This window comes from Monodelphis domestica, chromosome 3, assembly GCF_027887165.1.
Source record: "Monodelphis domestica isolate mMonDom1 chromosome 3, mMonDom1.pri, whole genome shotgun sequence".
NCBI lineage: Eukaryota > Metazoa > Chordata > Mammalia > Didelphimorphia > Didelphidae > Monodelphis > Monodelphis domestica.
In genome coordinates, this window is record NC_077229.1 from 104,525,094 (window position 1) to 104,548,205 (window position 23,112).

At 36.8% G+C, this 23,112-nt stretch overlaps 1 protein-coding gene across 5 annotated transcripts; it reads left to right on the top strand.

Annotated features, from left to right (window-relative positions):
* The first annotated feature begins 10,653 nt into the window (after positions 1–10,653).
* LOC103099969 (zinc finger protein OZF-like) lies at positions 10,654–22,764 on the top strand. 5 transcript variants are annotated; one of them, XM_056822918.1, is made up of 5 exons: positions 10,654–11,128; positions 16,432–16,521; positions 17,110–17,184; positions 20,315–20,378; positions 21,472–22,764. In XM_056822918.1, exon 5 carries the CDS (start codon positions 21,519–21,521, stop codon positions 22,743–22,745), a length of 1,227 nt encoding a protein of 408 aa, XP_056678896.1. In that variant the 5' UTR covers positions 10,654–11,128; positions 16,432–16,521; positions 17,110–17,184; positions 20,315–20,378; positions 21,472–21,518; the 3' UTR covers positions 22,746–22,764. The 5 variants fall into 5 exon arrangements, with proteins under 5 accessions (XP_056678896.1, XP_056678898.1, XP_056678900.1 ...); XM_056822919.1 differs by lacking the exon at positions 10,654–11,128 and adding an exon at positions 11,138–11,341; XM_056822920.1 differs by lacking the exons at positions 16,432–16,521; positions 17,110–17,184.
* Positions 22,765–23,112: the final 348 nt, after the last annotated feature.

Consider the following 23,112-nt stretch of genomic DNA (forward strand, 5'->3'; position numbering starts at 1 on the left):
ATTACTGGGAAACTGGAAAGCAAAATGGCAGAAATTAGGTTTAGACCAATATGTTATATCATATACCATCATCAAATCAACATGAATGCATGACCTAAATATTAAAGTTCATACCTTAAAAAAATTAGAAAATAATCAGATCCTCCATAGACTTTCATAACAGTAGAGGATGAATTCTTCAAGTAAGAGACAGAAGCAATTACAAAATATAAAATTTTGCTTATATGAAATTAAAAAGTTACTTTAGGAACAAAATACAAGAATAAAGGATAATAAGGAATATACTCAATTGGAAATTTTTTTTTATCTGATATGTCTAATAAAGATCTGATGTCCAAGTTTTCAGTTTTTCAAAGTGCTTGATATAATCTCATTTGATCCTCATAACAACTTTGGGAGTTAGGTGCTATTATTATAATCCAGACAGAAGTAAAGTGATTCACTCGAGGTAATAAAATTTGAAAGTGTCCGAGTTGTCAATGGATTGAGAGCCAGGCCTAGATGCGGGAGGTCCTAAGTTCAAATCTTACCTTAGATACTTCCTAGCTGTGTGACCCTGGGCAAGTCACTTAACCCCCACTGCTGAGCCCTTACTGCTCTTCTGCCTTGGAAACAACAAATAGTATTGATTCTAAGTTGGAAGGTAAGGGTTTAAAAAATTAAATTAAAATAGATCTGAATTTGAGTCTTCTTGACTCCAGGCACATTGCACCACCTTGCTATTATATAAGCACCTATTTGAAATTGAGGTCCAAAGGCCATTTTCAGTTAGATAAGTGGCCAAAGAATATGAATAAATAGTTCTGAAAATAATTACAAACTATTAATAGTCATTTGAAAAATTATTCCAAACCACTAGTAAGAGAAATGCATATGAAAAAGCCTTGAAATTTTCACCTCAAGCATCGGGAGGGAACTGAGGAGGGTAGTAACACCGAAACACTGAAACACCAGCAATTCCGGGCTTCCTGGGGCAGACAGATAATTTGCCTGGGGCTAAAGCCACTGAACACCAGACAGATAACAGAAGAGCCAGCCCCCCTCACTCAGATAGAGATGGCAAACAGCACAGAAGCAAAAAAAGCCTCAAAACAACAAGAAAAACAAGAAGGGGGCAACTTTGGACACATTTTATGGAGCAAAAATACAAAATACAGAGGAGATAGAAGAGGAAACACAAGCAAATGCGCCGAAACCTTCCAAAGGAAATGGAAACTCTCCACAAACTTTTGAAGAATTTGAATCGAAAATGATCAAAAAGATGGAAACCTTATGGCAGGAAAAGTGGGAATTAATGCAAAAGAATTTCACGCAACTACAAAACTGGTTTGACCAAACTGAAAAGGAAAACCAGGCTTTAAAGGTCAGAATTAGGCAACTGGAAGACAACGAGCAGGTAAAACAGCAAGAATCAATAAAGCAAAGCCAAAAGATCAAGAAATTAGAAGAGAACATAAACTATCTCACTGACAAGGTGACAGACTTGGAAAATAGAGGAAGAAGAGATAATTTAAGAATAATTGGACTACCGGAAAATCCAGAAATAAACAGCAAACTCAACATTGTAATACAAGACATAATCAAAGAAAATTGCCCAGAGATTCTAGAACAAGGTGGCAATACAGCCACCGAAAGAGCTCACAGAACACCCTCTACACTAAATCCCCAAAAGACAACTCCCAGGAATGTAATTGCCAAATTCCAAAGCTTTCAAGCAAAAGAAAAAATCCTACAAGAAGCCAGAAAAAGACAATTTAGATATAAAGGAATGCCCATCAGGGTCACACAAGACCTTGCAAGTTCCACTCTGAATGATCGTAAGGCATGGAACATGATTTTCAGAAAGGCAAGAGAGCTGGGTCTTCAAGCAAGAATCAGCTATCCAGCAAAACTGACTATATACTTCCAAGGGAAAGTATGGGCATTCAACAAAATAGAAGATTTCCAAGTTTATGCAAAGAAAAGACAAGAGCTCTGTGGAAAGTTCGATATCGAAAAACAAAGAGCATGGAATACCTGAAAAGGTAAATATGATGGAAAAGGAAAAGGAGAAAATTGTTATCTTTTCATTTATTCAAACTCTCTTCTATAAGGACTACATTTATATCAATCTATATATATATTAATATATGGTAAATGTAATGTGTAAATAGGGGGAAAGAAAAATCAAATAGAATAATCTTTCTCACACAAAGATTCACACGGGAAGGGGAGGGGAAGAAAACTCCTATAAGAAGGAGAGGAAGAGAGTTTTTTACTTAAACCTTACTCTCAGGGAAATCAACTCTGAGAGGGAAAAACATCCAGATCCATTGGAATCTTGAATTCTATCTTACCCAACAAGGGTAGGGAGAAGGGAAAACCAAGGGTAGGTGGGGAGGGAAAACAAAAGGGGAGGGAAGGAGAGGGGGGAGGGGGAGGGAACAAAAAGGGAGGGGCTAGAAAGGGAAACATATCAAGGGAGGGGACAAGGGGGACTGATTTAAAGTAAATCATTGGATTAAAAGGTTAGAGCTAAAGAAGAAAGGTTAGAATTAGGGAAGGATATCAAAATGCCAGAGAATTCAAAAGTCACAATCATAACTTTGAACGTGAATGGGATGAACTCACCCATAAAACGTAGATGAATCGCAGAATGGGTTAGAATCCAAAACCCTACCATATGTTGTCTTCAAGAAACACACAGGAGGCGGGTTGACACCCACAAGGTCAGAATTAAAGGATGGAGTAAGACCTTCTGGGCCTCAACTGACATAAAGAAGGCAGGAATGGTGATCATGATATCTGATAAAGCCAAAGCAAAAATAGACCTGATCAAAAGGGACAGGGAAGGTAATTATATTTTGTTAAAAGGGACTTTAGATAATGAGGAAATATCACTAATCAACATGTATGCACCAAATAATATAGCACCCAAATTTCTAATGGAGAAACTAGGAGAATTGAAGGAAGAAATAGACAGCAAAACAATATTAGTGGGAGATTTGAACCAACCATTATCAAATTTAGATAAATCAAATAAAAAAATAAATAAGAAAGAGGTAAAAGAAGTGAATGAAATCTTAGAAAAATTAGTTAATAGACGTATGGAGAAAAATAAATAGGGACAAAAAGGAATACACCTTCTCAGGACCACATGGCACATTCACAAAGATTGACCATACACTAGGTCACAGAAACATGGCATACAAATGCAGAAAAGCAGAAATAATAACTGCAGCCTTTTCAGATCACAAGGCAATAAAAATAATGATCAGTAACAGTACATGGAAAACCAAATAAAAAATTAATTGGAAATTAAACAATATGATACTCCAAAATCGTTTAGTTAGAGAAGAAATCACAGAAACAATTAATATTTCATCGAGGAAAATGACAATGGTGAGACATCCTTTCAAACCTTTTGGGATGCAGCCAAAGCACTAATCAGAGGTAAATTCATATCCCTGAGTGCATATATTAACAAACTAGGGAGAGCAGAAATCAATCAATTGGAAATGCAAATAAAAAAAACACGAAAGCGATCAAATTAAAAACCCCCAGCAGAAAACCAAACTAGAAATCCTAAAAATTAAGGGAGAAATTAATAAAATAGAAAGTGATAGAACTATTGATTTAATAAATAAGACTAGAAGCTGGTACTTTGAAAAAAAACAAAATAGACAAAGTACTGGTCAATCTAATTAAAAAAAGGAAAGAAGAAAAGCAAATTAACAGCATCAAAGATGAAAAGGGGGACATCACCTCCAATGAAGAGGAAATCAAGGCAATCATTAAAAATTACTTTGCCCAATTATATGGCAATAAATACAGCAATCTAGGTGACATGGATGAATATATAAAAAAATACAAACTGCCTAGACTATCAGAAGAAGAAATAGAATTCTTAAATAATCCCATATCAGAAAATGAAATCCAACAGGCCATCAAAAGAAATCCCTAAGAAAAAATCCCCAGGGCCCGACGGATTCACAAGTGAATTCTACCAAACATTCAGAGAACAGTTAATCCCAATACTATACAAACTATTTGACATAATAAGCAAAGAGGGAATTCTACCAAACTCCTTTTATGACACAAACATGGAACTGATTCCAAAACCAGGCAGATCAAAAACAGAGAAAGAAAACTATAGACCAATCTCCCTAATGAATATAGATGCAAAAATCTTAAATAGGATACTAGCAAAAAGACTCCAGCAAGTGATCAGACAGGTCATCCACCATGATCAAGTAGGATTTATACCAGGGATGCAGGGCTGGTTCAATATTAGGAAAACCATCCACATAATCGACCATATCAACAAGCAAACCAACAAAAATCACATGATTATTTCAATAGACGCAGAAAAAGCCTTTGATAAAATACAACATCCATTCCTATTGAAAACACTAGAAAGCATAGGAATTGGAGGGTCATTCCTAAAAATAATAAACAGTATATATCTAAAACCATCAGCCAATATCATCTGCAATGGGGATAAACTAAATGCATTCCCAATAAGATCAGGAGTGAAACAAGGATGCCCATTATCACCTCTACTATTTGACATTGTACTAGAAACACTAGCAGTAGCAATTAGAGAAGAAAAAGAAATTGAAGGCATCAAAATAGGCAAGGAGGAGACTAAGCTATTGCTCTTTGCAGATGACATGATGGTCTACTTAAAGAATCCTAGGGATTCAACCAAAAAGCTAATTGAAATAATCAACAACTTTAGCAAAGTTGCAGGATACAAAATAAACCCACATAAGTCATCAGCATTTCTATACATCTCCAACATAGTTCAGCAGCAAAAACTAGAAAGAGAAATCCCATTCAAAATCACCTTAGACAAAATAAAATACTTAGGAATCTATCTCCCAAGACAAACACAGGAACTATATGAACACAGCTACAAAACACTCTCCACACAACTAAAACTAGACTTGAGCAATTGGAAAAACATTAACTGCTCATGGGTAGGACGAGCCAATATAGTAAAAATGACCATCCTACCCAAACTTATCTATCTATTTAGTGCCATACCCATAGAACTTACAAAAAATTTCTTTACTGATTTAGAAAAAACCATAACAAAGTTCATTTGGAATAACAAAGGATCAAGGATATCCAGGGAAATAATGAAAAAAAAATACAAAGGAAGGGGGCCTTGCAGTCCCAGATCTCAAACTATATTACAAAGCAGCAGTCATCAAAACAATTTGGTACTGGCTAAGAGACAGAAAGGAGGATCAGTGGAATAGACTTGGGGCAAGTGACCTCAGGAAGACAATATATGATAAACCCAAAGATCCCAGCTTTTGGGTCAAAAATCCACTATTCGATAAAAACTGCCGGGAAAACTGGAAGACAGTGTGGGAGAGACTAGAATTAGATCAACACCTCATACCCTACACCAAGATAAATTCAAAATGGGTGACTGACATGAACATAAAGAAGGAAACTATAAGTAAATTAGGTAAACACAGAATAGTATATATGTCAGACCTTTGGGAAGGGAAAGACTTTAAAACCAAGCAAGACATAGAAAGAATCACAAAATGTAAAATAAACAATTTTGATTACATGAAATTAAAAAGCTTTTGTACAAACAAAACCAATATAACTAAAATCAGAAGGAAAGCAACAAATTGGGAAGCAATCTTCATAAAAACCTCTGACAAAGGTTTAATTACTCAAATTTACAAAGAGCTAAATCAATTGTACAAAAAATCAAGCCATTCTCCAATTGATAAATGGGCAAGGGACATGAACTGGCAGTTCTCAGCCAAAGAAATCAAAACTATTAATAAGCACATGAAAAAGTGCTCTACATCTCTTATAATCAGAGAGATGCAAATCAAAACAACTCTGAGGTATCACCTCACACCTAGCAGATTGACTAACATGACAGCTATGAAAAGTAATGAATGTTGGAGGGGATGTGGCAAATTAGGGACATTAATTCATTGCTGGTGGAGTTGTGAACTGATCCAACCATTCTGGAGGGCAATTTGGAACTATGCACAAAGGGCGATAAAAGACTGTCTGCCCTTTGATCCAGCCATAGCACTGCTGGGTTTGTACCCCAAAGAGATAATAAGGAAAAAGACTTGTACAAGAATATTCATAGCTGTGCTCTTTGTGGTGGCCAAAAATTGGAAAATGAGGGGATGCCCTTCAATTGGGGAATGGCTGAACAAATTGTGGTATATGTTGGTGATGGAATATTATTGTGCTCAAAGGAATAATAAAGTGGAGGAATTCCACAGAGACTGGAACAACCTCCAGGAAGTAATGCAGAGCGAAAGGAGCAGAACCAGGAAAAAACTGTACACAGAGACTGATACACTGTGGTACAATCAAAGGTAATGGACTCCTCCACTAGGGACAATGCAATGTCTCTGAACAATCTGCAGGGATCTAAAAAACACTATCCACAAGCAGAGGATATACTGTGGGAGTAAAAACACTGATGAAAAGCAACTACTTGACTACAGGAGCTGAGAGGAAATGACTGAGGAGAGACTCTAAATGAACACTCTAGTGCAAATACCAACAACATGGAAATGGGTTCGAACCAAGAACACATGTGAAACCCAGTGGGATTGTGCGCCGGCTACGGGAGAAGTGGTGGGAGGGGGACAGGGGCTTGGGGAGGGGGGGAGGAAAAGATAATGATCATTGTTTCCAATGAATAATGTTTGTAAATAACCAAATGAAATAATGTTTAAAAAGTAAAAAAAAAAAGAAAATTTCACCTCACACTAATCAAAGATGACAAAAAAGTAATCAATGTTCAAGGGGCTACATACAGTAAAACAGACACCATAACATCAAGTTGCTGGATCAGTAAATTTGGTCAAGCCTTCTGGAAATCAATTTAGCATTGAACAAAAAAATAGTGGCTAAAATGAACACAGCCTTAAACTTAGAGATTTCCACTCCTATACATATATTTCTTTCCCTTCCCCCGCCTTGACCCAGAGATCAATGACAAAATTTATAGCCCCAAATGCACCAAATCTTTGCAGCAACACTTTTTTTTTTTAATATATTTTATTTGATCATTTCCAAGCATTATTCGTTAAAGACATAGATCATTTTCTTTTCCTCCCCTCCCCACCCCCCATAGCCGACGCGTAAGTCCACTGGGCATTAGATGTTTTCTTGATTTGAACCCATTGCTTTGTTGATAGTATTTGCATTAGAGTGTTCATTTAGAGTCTCTCCTCTGTCATGTCCCCTCAACCTCTGTATTCAGGCAGTTGCTTTTTCTCGGTGTTTCCACTCCCATAGTTTATCCTTTGCTTATGAATGGTGTTTTTTTCTCCTGGATCCCTGTAAGTTGTTCAGGGACATTACACCGCCACTAATGGAGAAGTCCATTTATTCGATTATACCACAGTGTGTTTGTCTCTGTGTACAATGTTCTCCTGGTTCTGCTCCTCTCGCTCTGCATCACTTCCTGGAGGTTGTTCCAGTCTCCATGGAACTTCTCCACTTTATTATTCCTTTTAGCACAATAGTACTCCATCACCAACATATACCACAGTTTGTTCAGCCATTCCCCAATTGATGGGCGTCCCCTCATTTTCCAGTTTTGGGCCACCACAAAGAGCGCAGCTATGAATATTTTTGTACAAGTCTTTGTGTCCATTATCTCTTTGGGGTACAGACCCAGCAGTGCTATGGCTGGGTCAAAGGGTAGATATTCTTTTAGCACCCTTTGGGCATAGCTCCAAATTGCCCTCCAGAATGGTTGGATCAATTCACAGCTCCACCAGCAATGAATTAATGTCCCTATTTTGCCACACCCCCTCCAGCATTCATTACTTTCCTTTGCTGTTATGTTAGCCAATCTGCTAGGTGTGAGGTGATACCTCAGAGTTGTTTTGATTTGCATCTCTCTGATTATAAGAGATGTAGAACACTTCTTCATGTGCTTGTTAATAGTTTTGATTTCTTTATCTGAGAACTGCCTATCCATTTCCCTTGCCCATTTATCAATTGGAGAATGGCTTGATTTTTTGTACAATTGATTTAGCTCATTATAAATATGAGTAATTAAACCTTTGTCAGAGGTTTCTATGAAGATTTTTTCCCAATTTGTTGTTTCCCTTCTGATTTTAGTTATATTGGTTTTGTTTGTACAAAAGCTTTTTAGTTTGATGTAGTCAAAATTATTTATTTTACATTTTGTGATTCTTTCTATATCTTGCTTGGTTTTAAAGCCTTTCCCCTCCCAAAGGTCTGACATGTATACTATTCTGTGTTTACCCAATTTACTTATGGTTTCCTTCTTTATGTTTAAGTCACTCACCCATTTTGAATTTATCTTGGTGTAGGGTGTGAGGTGTTGATCTATTCCTAGTCTCTCCCACACTGTCTTCCAATTTTCCCAGCAGTTTTTATCGAATAGTGGATTTTTGTCCCAAAAGCTGGGATCTTTGGGTTTATCGTATACTGTCTTGCTGAGGTCGCTTTCCCCCAGTCTATTCCACTGATCTTCCTTTCTGTTTCTTAGCCAGTACCAAATTGTTTTGATGACTGCAGCAACACTTTTTGTGGTACCAAAGACCTGGAAACAAATTAGATGCACATTGATTGGGGAATGGCTAAATATATTGTAGTAAGAGAATATAACTATGCTGTAAGAAATGTTTATTGATTGATACAGAGAAGCCATGGGAAGACTGATCTGGCACAACTAAGGAAACAATATGCACAAGAGTGACAGCAATGCAAATGAAAATAACAATATCAAATTTACAATGATCCCCTTTGGTTCCAAGGAAGAGAAATAAAAAGATATCTTCTACTCCTTTGGAAAGGTGGGAGACCATGGTTTTAAACACTGCATATTAGATATAGATATATAGACATGTGTGTGTATATAACACAGATAAAATGATACTAAAAAGAAAGTTTTGTTGACTTTTTTTCTTTATTCTACATTTTGGTTATATTGATATTCTATTACCATCCCTAATAGTGAACCTTCCCTTGTAACAAAGGAGAATCAATCCACACAGCAACCTGTTCTGAAAATATCTGCAACATTTCACACTTATGATGCTTATTTCTTCAGTCAATTAAAAAATAAATCATACTATGTGCCAGTTATTGTTTTAGGCAATGGGGATTCAAATATAATGAATAAAATTTTTTTTTTTACTTGCAAGGAGCTTACATTCCAGACCAAGATTGGACATTATGATATTTGTTATTTTTGAAGGGATTCTGTAATCTTCTGCATCTTCCTCCCTAATGTTTTGCAAATGAATTTGTACTTTAAATAAGCACTCTGTTTTTTACTTACTAAATATTTAGTGCCAGAGATACTTTCTAGGCCCTCTTGTCTTCTCACCAATATGAAATGGAGATAAATAAATTGGTGTCTTTGCCTGTCTTTACACTGACCACTCTTTAGAGCTAATACTTTATTGGAATAGATTGGCTGAAGCTGTTAAAACTGCAGTGTCTTACCATCTTTATCCTTTTTCTGTTTTTGTTTTGATTTTCTCCTTTTCTCTAGTGGGTTAGTGATCTAACTAAACACAAATTTAGGTTGATTCCTAAATAACTACCTCATAGGTTACTTTTCTTATGATGTTGTTTGGTGCTTGCCATTTTCATCAGTCTCAAATAGCACTCAGGATGTATAGTCATGAAGCATATGAGTTGTTTGCAGGTCTGTGACACCCTTCATTTTTTAATCTTGGGTCATATTTTCTTTAAAAAAAATATACATATATATATATAATTGATGACTCATATCAGTCATTTCAATCACCTCACCAAAATGAACCTCCTTTATGACAAAGTATTTTAACCCCACAGTGTTTTTGTTTACATTATTGTAGCCATTGTATGTTACCTTTTAGGTTCAGCTAACTTTACAAGTCTTCTATTTCTCTGAATTTCTCATATTTGTTATTCCTAATGGTATAGTAAAATTCCACAGCTGGTTCAGCTATTCTCTAGTGTTTTGCTAAAGCAAAGATAACTGCTATGAAAAGTCTAGGACATTTGGTATCTTTCTTTTAGCCTTGAGTTCCTTGGTATATATGCCTAGCCTCAGGATTTCTGGGTCAAAAGGTATGTACAGTCTCATCATTTTCTTGCTTTATTCCAAATTGATTTCTAGACTATTTGGACAATTCACAACTACACCAATAGTTCATTAGGGTGTTTTCTGGTAATCCCTTCAACACTATTTCTGTCTCATCATCTTTGCCAATTTTCTGGGTGTAAGGTAAAATCTGAGTCTTTTTTTTCATTTTCTCTTATTATTTTAATTTCTCATAATTTTGTTTCTTTTATTATTAGGGATCCTCAACAGACAAATATGATTATTTCTGGTTAACAACTCTGAAAACTGATCAAGTTCTTTCACCACTTGGCTAATGGGAAAATTAGCTCAATTGCTAAGTGCTTTAGTACAGTGCCTGGCACATAGTAGACACTGTTTGTTGATTCCCTGATTGAGTGAAGCTTTTCCTCTGGCCTCAGAAACTGATTAAAGAGTTTATAAAAACATATATGGAAGCCTCTAGTTATGGTAGCAGTTATTGAGAGCAAAGTTGTGAACCAAGGTGCTGAAATCATGGAAAAAGACAGAGAATGGCTGAGAGATGACTTGGTACCTGATGGTGGATTCAGGAGGGTCTGAGAAAGTAGTATGGCCCGAATTTCCAGTGCAACATAGTTAAACGTTAATGTCTGGATTCCAGGTCTATTTTAGCGTGCTCACCCAGATGACGCAACTTGGGCTCCGCACTTAGCTCTAGACTGAGAACGGGGTGTGTGGTGGGAACAGGAGAGTTACGGGGGATCCCGCGAGGGCCAGTTCTTTATAATCCCGACCCTGGGAATTTGGTATTTGGTATTTGCTGCGGTGGGCGGGAACCCAGTACTGCCGCGAGCGTGCGGGTGCGTGTTAACAGGAGGAACGGCCACCGAGAAACAAGTCCTCCTAGGTCCTAGAGCGGTTCCGGAAGTGCCTCAGAGGGCAAGTGGGGCTGCTCCTTCTGTAAGGGTTACCGGCAGTTCGGTTCTTTCTTTCAATCCCATGTTACCCTTTTGCAGGTCCATTCTAAGGTCTGTTTCAAGTGTTGGCCACCCTTGCAGTTCGCAGCCAGGGGTGAGTCTAGCTGGGAAGGGAGTGAAGGGGTGAGTGAAGCAGCGTGGGCCGGGGACGAAGCCCAAGCCAGAGTCTGGAAACCCCGGAACACAGAGAAGTAAACAAAGTAGATAAATTAGTTTATGGGAGGAAAAAAAAAAAACTAAGAAAAATCGTCAATCAAGATAAATACAGCACAGAGACAGAAGATGGAATTGCTTGTTTAAAGAACAGGTTAGCCAATTTGATTGGCCTTAGATGGAAAATAGATACATTAATCTTGGAAAGGTTAGCTAAGGCTTTAAGTGCCAAATAGAAGAGTTTGCAATCCTAGAGATACTTGAAAGCTACTGACAAGGATTTAGGAATACTGATTTGGCAGCTTTGTGGAGGATGGACCAATCGGGCTCTTACTGTAACCTAAGGTAGAAGTGGTGAGAATCTGAATTAGAACAGTAGTTATGGGAGTAGAGAGAAGGGGATGGATTTGAGAAATATGAAGAAGAAATAGAGAATTCTCCACCAATAGAAGAGAAGGAAGAATAGAGAGAGATAAGAAAAGTAGAGATGATTTCAAGGTTGTGAACCTGGGTAATTGGAAGAATGGTGATACCTTCAGCAGAGATAGTGAAGTTAGGATGAGGGAGGGTTTGAAGATAAAGTTAATACATTCTTTTTTGAACATAATGAACTTGAGATGTCTGGTGTCACATCCATTTGGAGATTTCCAATAGGAGATTGATGATATAATCCTGGACCTCAGGAGAGACTAGTTCTAGATATGTAGATCTGGAAATCATCTGCATAGAGATGAAGAGTTTAACACATGGTAATAAAAAAGAGTGGACAGGAAAATGAAGGCCTAGGTCTAAGAAAATTCACATATGGGAGAAAAGAAAGGACATTTGGAAGTTGATTTAGAGTTGGAAGGGATCTTAGAGATTGTCTGGTTAACCTCCCTTAACTTAAAGATGTGGAAACTAATGGGTCAATTTGGTCAGTGGAAGGAGTAATGGATTTGGAGTCAGAGACCCCAAGTCCTCTTTTGCCACCTGCTACTTTGTGACCTTAGACAAATTACTTGACATCTGTGGACTTTAATTTCCCTGTTTAATGAGAGGTTGTTTCTGAGGTGCCTTCCAGTTCTAAATTTGTAATCTTATTGTAGCACCCTCTTTCAGCTGTCTTACCAACATGTAAACTTGTAAACTTTATTCATGGATTGGATTCTCAGAGGATTGCTAGTACTTTGGGTATAAAGGGTAACCCTGTGATTCTGCACTCCTAACAGTGTTGTTCATGAGCACCCACCATTGTTTCCCATTAAATATCAGTCATAGCACCCACCATTGTGTTTCCCATTAAATATCAGTCATAGCTATAGGCACAGCCTTTTGTTAACATATTAAACTAAACCTGGGGTGCATTCACAAATATATAAAGCACTCACGGGGAGGAGTGGGTCCAAATTTAGAGTACAGTGGTAATGAAGTGTGTATGTGAAGAATGTATATATACACACACATATATGAGATATAGCAAAGGTAATTCACTCCTGATTCTAATGGTCCTTTATCTCATTGTAGAGTCCTCATATAGCTCCCCATGGGTGCAATGTCTCTCTCTGGTTGGTAGATTGCTTGTGTCTGCTCATTTCTATGGATGGCTGAACATAGTGACTGAGATCTCATTTCTTTTTTTCCCCCGTAGCCAATGAGCAATTCTACTGGGTTTTACATGTATCATTATTTCAAGATCTATCACATGTATCATTGATCAAGACCTATTTCCATATTATTAATATTTGCCCTAGGGTGATCCTTTTGTCTACATCCCCAATGATATGCCCATTGAACCATGTGATCAAGCAGTTGTTTTTCTTTTGTGTTTCTACTCCCACAGTTCTTCCTCTATGTGGATAGCGTTCTTTCTCATTAAGTCCCTCAGAAATATCCTGGATCATTGCATTGCTGCTAGTAGAGAAGTCTATTACATTTGATTGTGCCACAGTGTATCCATCTCTGTGTATAATGTTTTCCTGGTTCTTCTCCTTTCACTCTGCATCAATTCCTGGAGGTCATTCCAGTTCACATGGAATTCCTCCAGTTCATTATTCTTTTTAGCACAATAATATTCCATCACCAACAGATACCACAGTTTATTCAGTCATTCTCCAATCAAAGAGCATCTTCTCATTTTTGAGATCTAATTTCTTTGAACTGTGTTCTTTTTTATGTGACTGCTTTTCTTTATCTGTTTCTGACTGTAATGCCTCTGCTTTTTCCAGTTGTGCCTTGAGCTCTTGAGTTGACAGACTCAAGCTTCTGAGCTACCATAACCTATGGAATGAGGAGGACAAAGACATCCCCCCTTTCACACTTCAAGGATCTCCTCCATAAGACACTTATAAACTTGCACTCACTAAAAATGAACTGTAGTCCTTAGGATTTAGTTGCAAAGGCTTTAATAATATTTGCTCTTCTAAAGATTGCTCCCTTTAATTCAGAAGTGTCTATACATTGTAATAGAATTAAGGGGAGATTCCTCTTTACAGTCAATTTAACATGTTGTTAAAACTTTGTGATTACTTTCTGGGCCTTCTGAACTGGAGCATGTCAAAGATCAATTCCCCTACACTATGACCCATCAAAGGAGAATGAGAGGGAGTAGTAAAACTGGTAAGAGAGGAAACAGAAAAAAAAAGTATCACAGAAATCTAGGGAGAAGAGAGTATCAGGAAGAGGAAATGGCCAGCGCCTCTCTTTCATCACATATATTCCTTAAAAAACAGATAGTACAACTATTGTAAGGCAAGAAAGAGGCAAAAAATTTTGACATTTAAAACAATCTTCTGCAGTCTGTATTGGTTGGCTTTGCTGAACTTTTTCTTTTTTCCAATATTTTGCCATGTAACCTTTGACAAATCCCTCTTTTTCTGGACTTCAGATTTCCAACCTATAAAATAAAACAGTTGGACCTTGAGAACCTTTACAACTATGAAGTTTTGTAATTTTGGGAGTTGACTTCCATTAGTAGGCTATTGAGCTCTGATCATAGAATGAGCTGCATGGGACTTCAGGAGTCATTAGTCCAAACTTCAGCCCAAAACTTTTTTGCAGTTTCTTCATTGAACTTGGCTTCTGCTTGAAAACCTTTGGTAGCAGCAAATCTTCCACCTCCCGAAACACCACCTTCCTATTTGGTGCAGCTTAATTGTTATGATGTTTTTTCCTTATTTCTAATTAAAACATTCTGTGTTGTCCAAAGCTCTAGAACCTTTCTGAAACCCATAAAGCTCACGGTTGTCTTCGCTCTTGAAATTGGATACCTTCATAACATTCCACCTTTGCTCTTTTCTGAAAACTTCCCATATTAATATTCCCTATTTGCTTTGGTGCCATGGGCAAGATCCAGCCTCACTCGTGACTCCAGGGTTCCCAACAGATGGCAAATGATCAGTCAAGAAATAATAAACTGAAGACAGATGTATCTTTACAGCCATGGGAATGTTTTGCATCTGATAGCTGCTCCGCCATCCCCAGGCTTGGTTTTTATTTTTATACCCATTTTCTTGGCACACAGATACATTACCTAACACACATGTCCAAATGGAGATAATTGGAAAAGGGATACGTTAACTTTTAACAAATCACTTAATTTACATTCTATATTCTTGTATTGTGATTACAGACAGCATAAAGGTTTCACACAAGATAAATGATTTCATCACAGGTGGCTTAATTTTCTCATTACCCTGTGAGGAGTTTTGAGCTTACAAACAATCAAGGAAAATTACTTATTACTTTTAGTAAAAAGGAATAATTATTCAGAAGTTCTTAAAAGACAATTCAACAATCATATCATTGAGGTTGAGAGGTACTGGGAACACAATTCAGATTTAATATTAGACTGATCATTTTTCAGGGTTTACTAGGGAGTTTCTGAGTTATTGGTTTGTGAAATTGAGTCACTGAGGCATGTTGAATCTTAGTGTACCTGTACATTTTGTATGGGCCTTTACAGTTGATTTGTATGCTGGCTTCATGAGAATAAGTTTCTGTGAGTGGGAAAGTTTTGAGCTTGGCTTGTAGCTACAGTTTTACTGGGAATTATGTACCTAAGTAAAAGTTAACCCATGGTAGTCTTTTGGGATAGGGTTTGAGGGTCTGATCTTTTGGTGATGTTTTAGAGAGTTAGGGTACAGGTATTTTGCTCTTGCATTATTCCTTCTGAGACTAGGGGGAATAATCATGTCAATTCCATAGGTAAGGGACATTGATAAGAAGAGGTCATGTAAGGGGAACTGAGTGGGCAATCACATCTTGCCAAGGGCCACTTTGTGGCCTCCTTAGCCACCATGAGTGACTCTGTCAAGACGTCATGGCCTGATGGTTCCCAGCACTTTGGCTAGAGATTTATAACCATCCCAACACAGTGGAAGCTTAGAATATTCAATTCAACAAATATTTATTATACACATACCATTTGTAACACATTATTCTAGGATCTGGGAATACCTAGCAAAGCAAACACCCTATCCTTAAGGAACTTACATTCAAAGAGGTGATTAGACTGTACAAAGAAAATAAATTTAAGATGATTTGAAGAGATGGAGAATATGATAACTCAGGTGTGTTTAATGGGGTGTTAATGGTCAGAAGAAGCTTACTATTAGAAGGCACCTGAGCTGAGTTTTAAAGGAAGCTAAGGGTCTTAAGAGATTGAAGTTTTGGAGGGAAGTTTGAGAGGACAATATGAAATGGTCTGGATTTAGAAGAAGGAATTTGTGTATATGAATGTGTGTATGTGAATAAAATATTGATTTTCCCACAAAAAAAAAAGATCAAGTGTTTGCTGACTGAAGTGGTTTTTAGTCTTTTTTGGTATCTTTATGGCATTTGATCTACATTGGTTAAAATTCTTTGGTGTGGGGTAATTGATAGAACAGATAGAATATTTTTTATGGAGTCAGGAAGACAGGTTCAGATTCTACCTCTTGACAAATTCTGGCTGTAAGACCCTAGATAGTTGCTTCCTCTCTCCTGGAAACTCTTGAGACTGTGAGATTTGGGGCACACTACCAAGTCATAGTTAGATTCAGTCCAAAATGACTTCAAAAACTTTTTGTTAGGAAATAGTTGTAATCCATTAGCTAGCATTTATTCAGGAACTCTTATGTAAATTATCCCAGTCATTATGCTACAAAGATTAAAATGAAGCATCCCCAAACTTAAAGATTCTTACATTTCTGTTGGAGAGACAATCTACACATGTATAACTAAATCTGTGTGGATGGCTATTCTTCCATGTTTCCTACTTTTCAGAATCTATGACTTGTTTGAAGAAGTCTAAGGACCTGCCTCCCTAAGGAATGAAGGAGCAAGTTCCAGAATAGCATTTGTTAGTACATAGAGGTAAGAGGGGGCATAATGAAAGAGAGGAAAAGTCAGAAGTCTGGGGTGTCTGGAATGAAGAGTATGTGAAGTACAATTGTGTGTACTAAAAATTAGATTAGGCTAGAAAATTAGATTAAGGCTGGAATGTAGAGGATTTTAAATACCAGACTGAGGAATTTGATATTTTATCCTATAGGCAATTGGAAATCATTCAGAATATTTGAGTAAGGAAGGACTTAGCCAGACTTGAGCATAAGAAGATAAGAACATTAATTTAGCAGCTATATTAAGGAAGCATTCTTCCATAAAAATTCTACTTGGATGCCTCCTTTGTAGCATGGCATGAGAAACCCTGATTTCTCAGTATGTGAGAGCATATGGTAGACTATATTGGAAAGACTGAATAGATAGCTATGGAGAAGCCAATAAAGTAGGCTGTACCAGCCATGAAGTCTTTGTCCATGAAAATACATAAAATAATACAAAGTAGTCTCAGGCCTGTGTGAGCCTTCTGCATTTTGGCTTTGGCACCAGCAATGGCAAAGTGGAGGGAAAGGGACTGGGGAACATCTATTGCAAGAGATCTCAACATTTTTTATGTCATAGATCCCTTTGGCAATCTGGTGAAGCCTGAGGATATCTTCTCAGAATAATATTTGTTATATACATTCATAATTGAAGGTAAGCCTCTCAATCTATCCATAAACCTATTAGGGCTCTGTGAGTTTCAGGTTAAGAACCCCTGATCTTTTGGAAGACTACTCAACAATTATATAAAGTGTGAATGAAATGAAATACTGTAGTATGAAAGACAACCAATATGGGGAACTCAGAGAAACTTGTGTAGTACTTATTCATAGAGTAATATCACCAGAACTTAAAGAGTAGCATATACAATGACCAGAATAATGAAAAGGAAATAATACTAAAAAGTATCAGATTTCATATCAATGCAGCAACCATTTTTGTCTCCAGAAGAATGATGGTGAAACATCTCTCTCTCCTTTTGACTTTATTATGTCACACATCTGTCCAGATGGGGTAGAGTCACAAATAGTCAAATTTAGGCTTCACATCAGGAAAAACTTGATAATGTAGGTAGCTGCATTTTTTGAAGCAATGCCCTTATGCCAGCAATGTAGTCTTCCAAATGTGACCTTTCAGAATTACCTCTCTTCCTTACAACTCAGCTAGAGAGCAATGTCCTCTATTAGATCTTCTGTGATCCTCTTCAGCTCAAAGTGTTCTCTCCCTTCTCAGATTTCTTTAGAGAACTTTTGAGTTCTGGGTTTTTGTTTTTTTTTTTGCCTTCATCACATTGTACCTTATATATTCCATATGCGTGTTCTATACACCTTCAGTAGAACCTAAGTTAATTTTTTTTTAAACCCTTACCTTCCAAGGCAGAAGAATGGTAAGGGCTTGACAATGGGGGTTAAGTGACTTACCCAGAGTCACACAGCTGGGAAGTGCCTGAGGCCAGATTTGAACCCAGGACCTCCCATCTCTAGGCCTGGCTCTCAATCCACTGAGCTACCCAGCTGCCCCTCCCCCCCCCCCAGTTAATTTTTATAGCTAAAAGTTGTTTGATTCTAGGCATCTACTTTCCCCAAGTCTGACATACTTATTCAATTCTGCAGTCACAGTCTACTACACTATATAGTGGCTTAAATGACCTCCTCAAAAGGTCATAAATTAAACCCAAATCTTTTCACTACAAGCCCACTACTCTTCCCACTGTATCATGCAAGTTAAAAAAATGATAATACTGTTCATTTGTGTGATATTTTATGATTAATGAAGCAAAAACACAAACTTTATATTATTTTTCAGAATCATAGAATTTCTGGTTTATAATGTACCTCAGAGGTTGTCTAACCTATAGTATCTCTGAGAAAGGGGCATCCTCAGTTTGAAGTGATGGAGAATCTACTTCCTTTTTTTTAAAAGATATTTTATTTTACCAATTACATGTAATAACAATTTTCTATATACGTTTTCTGAAGTTATAAGATCCAAATTATCTCCCTTCCTTCTTTCCCTCCCACTTCCCAGAGATGATAAGCAATTTGATCTGAATTATACATGTATTATCATGCAAGACACATTTCCATATTGTTCATTGTTATAAGAGAATACTCATATAAAATCAAAACCCCAAAATAAAAGCCCACATAAACTAAAGTGAAAAATAGTATAGTTTGATCTGCATTCCAACTCCAACAGTTCTTTCTCTGGAGGCGGATAGCATTCTTTTTCTTAAGTTCTTCAGAATTGTCCCAGATCATTGTCTTGCTGAGAGTAGTTAAGTCTTTCACAGTTGATTGTCCCACAATATTGCTGTTCTGTGTACAATGAGTTCTGATTATTTCACTCTACCTCAAGTAGGTCTTTCCAGCTCTTTCTGAAATAATCTTGTTCATCATTTCTTAATAGCACAATAGTATTCTATCACCATCCTATATCACAGTTTATTCAGCCATTTCTCAATTGATGGATATTCCCTTACAATTCACTTCTACCACAAATTAGGTCTGCTATAAATATTTCTTTACAAGTAGGTCCTCTCCCTTATCTCTCCTGCCCCTTTTTTTAATCTCTTTGGGATATAGACCTAGTAGTAGTATTGGTGGATAAAAGGGTATACACAGGTTTTTTTGTTATTGTTTATTTTAACCCTTACTTTCCATCTTAAAATCAATACTGTGTATTGGTTCTGTGGCAGAAGAGCAGTAAGGGCTAGGCAATGGGAGTTAAGTGACTTGCCCAGGGTCACACAGCTAGGAAGTATCTGAGGCCAGAGGAAACTAAAATCTTCCATCCCTAGGCCTAGCTCTCAATCCACTGAGACACTTAGCACAGTTTTATAGCCCTTTGGGTATAGTTTCATATTTCCCTCCATAATGGTTGAACCAGTTAACACCTCCACCAACAAGGCATTAACATCCTAATTTTGCCATGTCCCCTCCAACATTTCTCATTTTACTGTCATATTGGCCAGTGAGATGGTATCTCAGAGTTGTTTTAATTTGCATTTCTCTAGTCAAAAGTGATTTAGAGCATTTTTTTTCAGGTAATTATTGATAGCTTTGATTTCTTCATGTGAAAACTTTGGCCATTTTACAATTAGGGAGTGGCTTTTATTCTTATGTATTTCACATAGTTCTCTATAGTATTTGAAAAATGAGACCTTTATCAGAGAAATTTATTATAAATGTTTTCCCAGTTTGTTGTTTTCCTACTAATCTTAGTTATATTGGTTTTGTTTATACAAAACTTTTTTAATTTAACATGGTCAAAACTATTCATTTCATATCTTGTAATGTTCTCTTTTTCTTGTTTGCTCATAAATTTTCCCTTCTCCATAGATTTGACCAATAAACTATTCTACATTCACCTAATTTACTTATGGTATTACCCTAAATTATATACCAATTTTGACTTTTATCTTGGTATAGGATGTGAGATATTGGTCTACACCTAGTTTCTGCCATAGTTTTCCCAGTAGTTTTTTAAAATAGTGAGTTCTTGTCCCAAAAGCTGGGATCTTTGGGTTTATCAAACATTATATTGCTAAAGTTATTTACCCTTAATCTATTCCATTGATCCACTATTCCATTTCTTGTCCAGTAGCAGATTGTTTTGATGATTACTGCTTTATAATAGGGAATCTACTTCCTAAGGCAGCTCAGTTTACTTTTTGACAGTTTATGTTGTTAGGAAATTTTTGAGACAAAATATTTAAGGTATTTGATACATTATACAACCTCATGAGTTAAGCAGAATGGATAATGTTATTTCCATCTCATAGGTGAAGAAACAAGAAACAAGAGAGATTAAAAGACTTTGGAAGTCACTGCTAGTGTATGATTAAGGTAGGATTTTCATGCTTAGGTCTTCTGAGAACAAATTTGAATTTAGGCTTTTTCTTTAATACAGTGTGTTGCCCTACTTTTCTACCAAAGATGCCTGAAAAATTGGATAATGTAGTAGATTGAATGTGGGATTTGGAGTTGAGTTTTGAACCCTGCTTTGGACACCTATTTACTATGTGATCTTAGATAAGGTATATATTCTCTCTCTCACTCTCAATTTCCTTATTCATAAAGTGAGAATAATAATGATTGAAGCAATTACCTCACAAAAATTAAATAATGTATAGGAAATGCTTTGTAAAGCTTAAAGTATTATCTAAAATATCACTTACATTGGGTGGACTGATGGGTGTACAAGAGGACTTTTATGGCATTAAATCCCCACCCCTCTCTCCACTTTTTTAAAACCCTTACATTTTCTCTTGAATCAATTACTGTGTATTGGTTCATTGGTTCTAAGGCAGAAGAGTAGTAAGGGCTAGGCAATGGGTGTTAAGTGACTTGCCCAGGGTCACACAGCCAGGAAGTATCTGAGGTCAGATTTGAACCTAGGACCCCACCCATCTCTAGCTAGGCCTGGTTCTCAATCCACCTACCTGCCCCCCACCCTCCACTTCTGATAAAGTTTTTATTGGACAGAGAGCCCTCTTTGCTGAATGAACATGGAGTGCACAGTGGGACTAAAGCAAGAGCACTATACTTTTCTTTTCCCTGTGACAGTGTATCTCTATTGTCTATGGCATTTGTCCTGCTTCACTCATTGTCACCTGACTGGTAAACCCCTTTCCTTACAGCTTGCTGATACCACTCCCCACTATATTCACAAACACTATTTCCTTCAGCCTGGTTCAGTTGTTTATCTTTTGACCTTTGAGATCATCTTCAGTTTTTATATTTAGTTTTGGTCAATTCTCCCATTACTTCACTTCCCCTTTTACTTCATCTCTACTTCCTTCTGTCCTCTATCTAAGACTGTTCTGATTACCTTCAAAGTTTTTATTCCTTTTAGGAATCAATTTCTATGATTATATTTTTGCTTTCATCATTTCCTCTCAGCAAAGCAAACAGGTAACTTTCTAAATTTATTTTTCAGATTCTGAAATAAGGACGGAGAACAATACATCCTATAAAGAAGAGGATATGTCAGAAGACATAGTATTACATAAAGGCATATCAGAAATACTCCTGAGGGTCATGCCTCAGAAATTTGATTTTGGAGAAGCTTGTGAATCAGAGGGAAATTTAGTGAGCCATCAGGGAAATTCTGCAGGATTGATTTTTAAAGAACCTGTTTCCTTGGAAAAACATTTCAAGCCAGTTACTATGACCCATAAGCAAAATTCCATGGAAGAAAGAAACCAGGAATATAAGAATTTTTGGAGAGACCCTAGAATGGAATCAGACCTTGATATACATCAGAGTAATACTGCAGGAGACCATCCCCATAAATGTAATATCTGTGCCCAGAACTTCAACTACATTGCTGACCTTATTCAGCACCACAGAATTCACACTAGAGAGAAACCCTATAGGTGTGATGAATGTGGAAAAGGCTTTAGAAAAAGTTCACAACTAATTCAGCATCATAGAATCCATACTGGAGAAAAACCTTATAGTTGTGAGGAATGTGGCAAAGCCTTTAGTCAGAGCTCACAACTAATTCGACATCAGAGAACTCATACTGGAGAAAAACCATATAAATGTAGTGAATGTTGGAAAGACTTCAGTCAGAGAGCAAACCTTATTCAACATCAGAGTATTCATACTGGTGAGAAACCTTATGAATGTGATGAATGTAGTAAGGCCTTCAGTTTGAACTCACAACTTATACGACATCAACGAACTCACACTGGAGAGAAACCTCACAAATGTAATGAATGTGGGAAAGCCTTCAGCCAGAGAGGAAATCTTATTCAGCATCAGATAACTCATACTGGAGAGAAACCTCATGAATGTAATGAATGTGGAAAAGGCTTCAGTCAGAGAGCAAACCTTATTCAGCATCAGAGAACTCATAGTGGAGAGAAGCCCTATGAATGTAACATATGTGGGAAAGGCTTTAGTTGGAGTTCTCGACTTATTCGACATCAGAGAACTCATACTGGAGAAAAACCCTTTGGATGTGAAGAATGTGGTAAAGCGTTCAGTGTGAACTCAGAACTTATGTTACATCAGAGGAGTCATACTGGAGAGAATCCTTATAAATGTAATGAATGTGGGAAGGATTTCAGTAGGAGTTCAAATCTTATTCAACATCAAAGAATTCACACTGGAGAAAAACCTTTTATGTGTAATGAATGTGGTAAAGCCTTTAGTCAAAGAGCAAACCTTCTTAAGCATCAAATAATTCACTCTGGAGAAAATTAAAATGAGTAAAATTAATAAATGAAAAGCTTCTATGAAAAATATTTATCAATTGTCAGGTTAGAACAAGAGAATAGCTATTCTCAGAAATAATTTTAAACTTAAGTCTCAGAACTCAATGATAAAAAAAAAAAACCTTGTATGTGTCAGACATGTGGGGGAAAAAAACCCTTTTATCAAAGCTCACAACTTCCAGAAATTAGGAATGTCACACAAAAGAGAAATCTGTAATGACTGGAAACATATTCAGTTGGAATCCTTATCTTTCAGAAATTTTTTATGAGAAATTTCTCTACCAATGTGGAGGAATCCTGGTGTCAGTGCAACTTTTATTTAGGATTAGAATATTTACATTGGAAAGTTATCTAGT

Bases quoted from the DNA above. Each gene is read 5' to 3' on its own strand.
- LOC103099969 (XM_056822918.1), top strand. From the start codon at position 21,519: ATGTCAGAAGACATAGTATTACATAAAGGCATATCAGAAATACTCCTG.